This window comes from Miniopterus schreibersii (assembly GCF_964146895.1).
Source record: "Miniopterus schreibersii genome assembly, chromosome: 1".
Taxonomy (NCBI): domain Eukaryota; kingdom Metazoa; phylum Chordata; class Mammalia; order Chiroptera; family Miniopteridae; genus Miniopterus; species Miniopterus schreibersii.
The window spans coordinates 59,797,520-59,805,851 of NC_138101.1; the positions used below are offsets into that span (position 1 = coordinate 59,797,520).

General features: G+C 38.4%; 1 protein-coding gene across 6 annotated transcripts in view; it reads left to right on the forward strand.

The window, feature by feature from the left end:
- The window catches only part of RAP1GDS1 (Rap1 GTPase-GDP dissociation stimulator 1), a 130,790-nt gene extending 123,268 nt beyond the window's left edge, over positions 1-7,522 (forward strand). For all 6 annotated transcript variants that reach the window (XM_081138942.1, XM_081138936.1, XM_081138937.1 and 3 more), the window contains one exon: positions 5,672-7,522. In XM_081138942.1, the coding sequence (XP_080995068.1) occupies positions 5,672-5,799 (128 nt within the window). In that variant the 3' untranslated portion in view covers positions 5,800-7,522. The remainder of the gene's footprint in view (positions 1-5,671) is intronic.
- The last annotated feature ends 810 nt before the right edge of the window (positions 7,523-8,332 follow it).

Consider the following 8,332-nt stretch of genomic DNA (forward strand, 5'->3'; position numbering starts at 1 on the left):
ATGAACCTTGAAATAAGCCAGATGCAAAAGGACAAATATTGTATGATTCCACTTATGTGAGGTACTTAGTCAAATTCAAAGACAGAAAATAGAACAGCGTTGTCAAAACCTGGGGAGATGCATGATTGGGGAGTTATTGGTACTGAGAATGGAGTTTCAGTTGGGAAGAAGGAAAAGGTCTAGTGGAGATGGATGGTGGATGATATTTGCACAGTAATGTGAGTGTACTTAATGTCCCTTGTCTGTATACTTAAAAATGGTTAAAATGACAAATTTTATATATTTTTACATTAAAAATGTGTTAACAGTTATGAATATGCCTGAAAACAAATGAAAAAAACAGAATCTCAGCAAGGAAACAGATAAAGAAGCAACAAAAGGAAATTTTACAACTCAAAACTATAGTACCTGAAATAAAAACTCAAAGGATAGGCTCAATAGCAGAATGGAGGGGACAGAAGACAGAACAATAGCAATTACTCAGTCTGAACAACACAGATGTTGTAAACTGGGGAAAAAATGAACAAAGCCTCAGGGACCCCTGGGATATAACTAAAGATCTCACATTTGTGTCATTACAGACCTAGAAGAAGAGGAGAAATGGGGTGGGGCTGAAAAAGAACCTGAAAAAATATGGTTTAAAACTTTTCCATATTTAGCAAAAGACATAACCTACAGATTCAAGAAGTTGAGGAAATCTTAAACAAGATAAACACAAAGAAATTTATGATAGTCAAACTTTGAAACTAAAGACAAAAAATCTTGAAATAGAAATGACACCTTACCTGTAAATAGGTGAAAACCAAATAGGGAGACACTGGATTTCTTACAAGAAACCATGGAGGCCAGAAAAAAGTGTCACAGTATTTTACAAGTGTTGAAAGACAAGAACTGTTAACTCAGAATTCTATGCCTAGAGAAAATATTTTTTAGAATGACATCTTAGAATGAAGACATTCTCAAATAGAGGAAGACTAAGAGAATTTGTCACTACTCGACTAGCCTTAAAGAATGACTAAAGGAAGTTCTCTAAACAAAAAGGAATTGTTTGAAAAAGAAATTTTAGAATATCAGGAAGAAGAACAATAGATATAGCAAAAATGTAAATACAATAGACTTTTATTCTTCATAGTGTTCTGAATTATTTTGATAATTGAAAAAATTAGTGTCTAAGTGGTTCTAAATGTATACAGAGGAAATATCTGGGACACTAATATTATAAGTGGAGAGTAACAAGACTAAAAGAATGTTCAAACCACAGGAAGTTGGGAAAAGAAATAAACAAACAAACAAAACAAAAAATGAAATTGCAGATTTAAGCTATAATTGGTCTAAACACACCAATTAAAAGAAATTGACAGAGTAGATTAAAACACATGACCACAGGCTGGTCCAAGATGGTAGCATATGGGGTTTCTGACTGAGCTCATCCCCTCCCAAGAAAACATCAAATGTATACCTATATTTAGAGCAGTTCTTCCTCAGAGACAACTCTGAGCCATTTGAATAACTTTTGCACAATAAGCAAAAGAGAGGGACCACATAGAGAAGGTTGGGGAACCATAAGAGCTTTTCTGGAGCTGAAGGAACAACCCTGGATTGGAGGAACTAGTGAGTACCATTGTTTACATTTGTTTTAAACTTGGATAGCAGGGGCAAGCTCGATCCAGGTACTGTGGCTGACCTGTAGTCTCCCTAGCCACACCTCTTAGAGCTAACTCCAGCAGAAACTGAAGGGCACCATAGCACACTTACAAGTGGCCCCTTCACCCAGAGGTTGATCCAGCAGGTACAGCAGGGTGCTACTTTCCACACCCACTGGGTAATGCATACATGGGTTCCTCTGCCTAGAGAGTACAGAGCTAGCAAAATGCTGCAGTACCTTCCTACAGGTCTACTCTCTCCAAGAAGGTGTGGAAATAGTAGGGCACTACTGTGTGCTTACATGGGACTGACACTACTGGAGAAGGTGTGGAGCTAGCAAAATGCTGCAGTACTCACATACAGGACTGCCCAACCCAAAGAAAATGCAGAGCTAGCAAAACACTGCAGTACCCACCTGTAAGGCTGCCTCCAGTAGAATGAATGGGTTGCTGCTATGCCTAGGCACAGGGCTGCTCTGCCACTGGACAGTTAAAGCAACAGGGCATGCAGGCAGGGCCGAGCATGTGAGGAGTTTCACTCCCTGGAGAGGGAGCAGAACTAGCAAAGTGTGGTTGTGTGCGTGCAGGCCTGCCCCACCTGGAGAGAGGGGTGGAACTGGTAGGGTGTTAAGATGCATGCAAAGCAGCCTGCCCAGACCCTGCTCTGATCAGACAGTTAAAGGAACAGGGCACACCAAAAGCGCACCCACCAGCCCCATCTGTATCAGGCAGCCCCATTCAATTAGGTCAAGAAAACACACATACACCAGGCTGCCCCACTTGCAACCCACACACCTGCCCCAGCTATAACCAGCTTGCCAAAGGTATTCAACACAGTCTACACAGAGACCACTCTTTAAGACTGGGAGAGACAGCTATTGTATCCAACTCATAGGAAGAAACAAAGTCAAAACAAAATGGGGAGACAGAAGAACATACTCCAAAAGGAGGAAAACCGTAATGAAATTGAGATAGGTAATCTGTTTGATAAACAGTTCAAAGGAAGAGTCATGAGGATGCTCAAAAAACTTGAGAGTACAATAAAAGAACTCAGCCCAGCCAGGCATGGCTCAGTGGTTGAGCGTCGACCTAAGATCCAGGCGATCAGGATTCGATTCCCGGTCAGGGCACATGCCCGGGTTGCAGGCTTAATCCCCAGTTGGGGGGGCATGCAGGAGGCAGCCGATCAATGACTCTCATGATTGATGTTTCTATCTCTCTCCCTCTCCTTTCCTCTTTCTGAAATCAATAAAGATATATTTAAGAAGAAAAAAAAAACTCAGCACTTCAGCAGAGATAGTGTAATAAAGAACTAATCAGAGGTGAGGAATACATTAGAAGGAATTGACAGCAGATTAGTTAAGACAGAATAGTGGAAATCACCCAATCAGAACAGCAAAATGAAAAATTTAAAAAAAAATAAAGATAGCAATAAGACATTGTTGAGATAACATCAAGCATCCTGATGGTCACATTGGATAGATTCCAGGAGAAAAGAGAGAGAAAGGGGCCGAGTATTTGAAGAAATAATGTCTGAAAACTTTCCTAACCTAGGGAAGGAAACAGACATCCAGATCCAGGAAGCACAGAGAGTTCCAAAAAAGATGAACCCAAAGAGACTCACACCAAGACATTGTAATTAAAATGGCAAAAGTTAAGGATAAAGAGACAGTCTTAAAGACAACAAGAATCAAACAAGTCACATACAAGGGAACCACATAAGGCTGTCAGCTGATTTCTCAGAAGCAAATTTACAGGCCAGAAGGGAGTGGCCTGTAAAAGATATTTAAAGTACTAAAAGAAAGGTATCTACAACCTAGAATTGCATCCAGCAGGGATATCATTCAGAATAGAAGGCGACATAAAGAGTTTCCCAGACAAGAAAAAACTAAAGGAGTTCACAACCACTGAACCATCCTTATAAGAAATGTTAAAGGTTCTTCTTTATGAAGAAAAGGCCACAACCAGAAATAAGAAAATACAGGAAAGAAGAAAAAAAATCTCACTGATAAAGGCAAATATACAATAATCACAGTGAATCAGTCACTTAAAAAACTAATATGAAGGTTTAAAGACAATACAATAATTGATCAGGAGTTACACAAAACACAAAGATTGATGTCAAAAACAAAGGGGGGCCGTAAAAATGCTGTACTTTTAAAATTTAATTGAACTTAAATGCCTGTCAACTGAAAATAGACTGCTATAGATACAAATGGATATATCTATGAACCTCCCGGTAACCACAAACCAACAACATACAGAAATACACAAAAAAGGAAAAGAAACAAATCCAATCAAAACACTGAAGAAAACCAACAAATCAAAAGGAAAGAAATCAAGAAGAAAGGAACAGTGGAGAACAGCAAAAACAAAAAACAATGAACAAAATGGCAATAAGCACATACCTATTAATAATTACTCTAAATGTAAATGGACTAAATGTTCCAATCAAAAGACACGGGGTGGCAGAATGGATTAAAAAAAATAATATACTGCTTACAAGAAACTCATTTTAGATCAAAGACTCACTGACTACAAGTGAAGGGATGGAAAAAGATATTCCATGCAAATAGAAACAAAAAGAAAACTGGGGTAGCAATACTCCTAAAAGACAAAATAGACTTCAAAACAAAGAATGTAAGAGACAAAGAAGGATATTGCATAATTTTAAAAGGGTCAATCCAGGAAGAGGCTATAACATTCTAAATATCGATGCACCCAGCCTAAGGCCACCCAGGTATATAAAGCAAATATTAATGAACATAAAGGCAGAAATTAACATTAATAATTGGGGACTTTAATACTCCACTTACCTAACAAGGAAATAATGGGTTTAAATGCCATTTTTCTGTTGGAGGAGTTATTTATATGTGTTGGATATAAATCCCTTATTGGATATTTGACTTGCAAATATTTTCTCCCCTTCCATGGTTTGGCTTTTCACTGTTGATAGTGTCCTTTGATACACAGAAGTTTTAAATTTTTATATAGTCCAATTTATTTTTCCTTTTGTTACCTGTACTTTTGGTGCATATCTAAGAAATCATTGCTAAATTCAATGTCATGGAATTTCCCTGTGTTTTCTTCTAAGAGTCGTCTTGTTTTAGCTTAATTTTTGTATATGTTGTAAGGTTTTAACTCCGTTCTTTTGCTTGCAGATATTGTTTTTCCCGCACCATTTGAAAAGATCATCCTTTTCCCATTGAATGGTATTGACACCCTTGTCAAAAAATCATTTGACCACATATATGAAATTTTATTTCTAGGCACTCTCTTCTATTCTGTTGCTCTATATATATCTATCTGTCTTTACACCAGTACTATACTGTTTTAATAATTGTAGCTTTTTAGTAACTTTTGAAATTAGGAAGTGTGAGGCCTTCAGCTTTGTTCTTTTTCAAGATTGTTTGGATATTCAGTCCCTTGAGATTCCATGTGAATTTTAGAATGAATTTTTCTACTTTAACTAAAAACATTAGTGCTAATTTTATACCTCAATCTCTTTGAAGTAAATACATCAGTTTGAGGAATGCTGATTGCTTTAAACTTACTGGATCTCCGTCTTTCCATGTAGTAGTTCTCAGTCTTAAGAGTCCTCCGTTTTCCTTTAATTGAGGTTAAGTAGAGCAAGAAAAGCCAGAAAGAGGGAGACAGGAAATCTAAAAAGGATCCTCGTGTCACAGAAATTTGTTGAAAGGTTGTAAAGTATAACCTTTTTTATTTGCCACAAAATTAATTTGAAGCAGATCTAAGATTTTTCTGTAATTCATTAACCTTCATATTTGAACTATATAACTGAACCTTGATATCAGTGAGCTGTGTTTAATTATAACTCATTACCCTAATCAACCTTATATTAACGTGGCAAGTAAAGGTTCTCTGACTTTTTATTATTATAATACATCTCTACAGAAGACCTTTCTAGGCTACTGCTGTGTCTTTTTCCAGAATTGTTCCTAGGTTTATTGTATCATCCAAATAAACATTTTAGATATATGTATGTTATATTGGTTTTTGTCTTTCAGAATCTCTACACAAGGAAGTACAGGATTTGGCCTTTCTAGATGTTGTATCCAAACTTCGCAGTCATGAGAACAAAAGTGTTGCCCAGCAGGCCTCTCTCACAGAGCAGAGGCTTACTGTGGACAGCTGAGAACTGCCCCTCCCTGATACATGGCCTCATCCCATCTCTGGTTTCCCCTTTGTTCTCCATCCAGCTGCCTCTTCTGCTTCATTCTCTTCCATATCACTTGTGCATGCGTGTAATGTTTCAATACCAATTGAAGAACTCAGTAGGTACCCGCCCAGTAAGATTTCTAAACTCATAGTTAGCGTGAACATGAATTTGTCAACAAGTCTCCACCCATAACTGTTCTCTTGTATTCCTGTTGCTTGAGCTACATTAAGTAGAATGTGCATGTTGTAGTCCTATGATGATGTAAACTTGGTACTACATAATGACTTGCTCCTCACACTTGGTAAATTACATAATAATGTACTGGTAAATTAGAAAGAAACAAGAATGCAGCAGGATCTGTCTCGCTTATTAAAGATTATATTGAATAGTAAAAATAGCTCCATTTTTTGGTGCTTGGTAAGCAGTGACCAAAAAACTGTATGGCTGTTCATTCATTAGTCTTACCTACTAATGTCAAACTCGTGGTACCTAGAGTTAAATAAAGTCCAATGCTCTCACTCCTTACCCTATGGTTTCTCCTCCTTCCTAACTATGTAGACTCTCGAAACTGCCACAAACTTGGCAGAACTTCCTGAGGTTTTTAATTTCATGTTTAATTGGTTGTCATCAGTAGCTTGATGTTGAAAACATTTGCAGTTTTCAGCATGAAACTAAGGGGTTGAAAATCTCTGTTACACTTGTACATCTTGGTTTTTTGGCTGTATTTTAGATTCTTATATATGTACAGTTTCACCTCAGAACTTTTTCCCATCAGTTAATCAGGGTTGTCCAACACTTGTCTATAAAAGTAATGTTGGCGTTTGTTTTCAACTAAGGAAAGTGAGTATAGCTCATTGGAGACTGGATTTTTTTTTTCCCTGTTGTTTTCGTCATTTAGCTCAAAAGCAAGAGTCTCCACTCATAGTCCTTTTAAATCTTATACTAGAACTAGCAAGACATAGGAAAAAAAAATTAAGAAATAACTTTGTCTAGACTAAAGAAAGGAAGCAGGTTATAAAGCCATAGTAGCCAGTCCAGTTCGTTCTGCAGGTGGCCTCATACCAGTAGCTGTTAGAGTTCCCACCTCCACTTCCCACAGGCAACTGCAGTAGATCTTAAAGGCTTTCAGAACAGGTGACAGCGCCAAGACTCAGGAGAGGAGAAGACCTCCTTGGAGAAGCATACTGTACTCTTCACTGCCACTACCACCACCAAATGGATTTTTAGAACTTTGAAACAGTCTTTGTAAATTAATCAAAACATCTCTGTGACATACCTGCCTTCTCCCCATGCCCAAGTTTGACAAACACTGGCTGAAAGGTAGAGTGGGCTCCAGTATGGAAGGACTGCAGGACAGAATGGGCAGCCGGGGTACAGAGGCTCCTTCCTCTCCAGCATGAGATGCTGTACGTCTCTAGGGTGATCCAAGTTGGACTTTGGATCTGAAACGGCTATAATTCAAGAAAGTTAAAACCCCAGTGGAGATAAAGAACCCTTTGACTGACTAGTCCCTTTGATGCCCCAGAAAGGGACTATTCTATGCTGCGCTTACTGTAAGAATGATCTTGTTTATTGTCTTCTCCTGGGCTGGATAGTGGGCTATATTTTATTATAGTTTTGAAAGACATCTGTAATGTTGCATAATAGACTGTCCATATTAATAACTAAATAAATAAATTGTATATCAAAATGTAATGGCATCATTTGGTTTGTATATTTTACTTCTATTTCCATCTCCTGGAACAGTGCTTGCTCATGGTTGGTGCTTAGTAAGTGTGTGTTGAATGAATTCCTTTTTCCAGGAAACTGCCATACTTCTAAACAAATTCTAGATAGATTGCTAGAGAAGTTAATATTTAGATATTTTGCCCAGCCGCCAGCATGGCTCAGCAGTTGAGCATCGACCTAGGATCCAGGAGATAGAGGTGTGATTCCTTGTCAGGGCACATGCCCTGGTTGCGGGCTCGATCCCCACCAGGGGGCATATAGGAAGCAGCCCATCAATGACTCTTGTCATTGATGTTTCTGTCTCTCTCTCCCTTCCTCTCTCTGAACTCAATATATATTATTTAAAAAAAAAAAAAAAATTTAGATATTTGTCTGACTTTAGAGAATTTTTTTTTAATATAGTAGGATCTTTCCCCTAGTTTAAAAGCATTATTATAGAAAACCTCACAACAGAGGCATCCAAAAATCGTAGATTTGAGAGAGCCACCATCTAGGCCAGCTGCCAACGATCAGTTTGCCGATATGCTAGAAACTCTTGTCTCCAGCAGAACAGTGCAGTTCAGATGGCCAGTTGTTCCATAGAGAGACTGGAAGCCTGTGCCCTTATGGTGACAGAGGTCCACAGACCACACTGGGTAATGTTCTGCTATGCCACGGCAGTGGGTAGGAGCCCACAGACAGTACTACCCCCTACCTCCTGTGGTTCAATAGAGGCCACCTTTCAATTAGTTTGCTGCCCACTAAAAGCGCATTCTAAGGGAGAGAATGGGAGGAGCAGCAC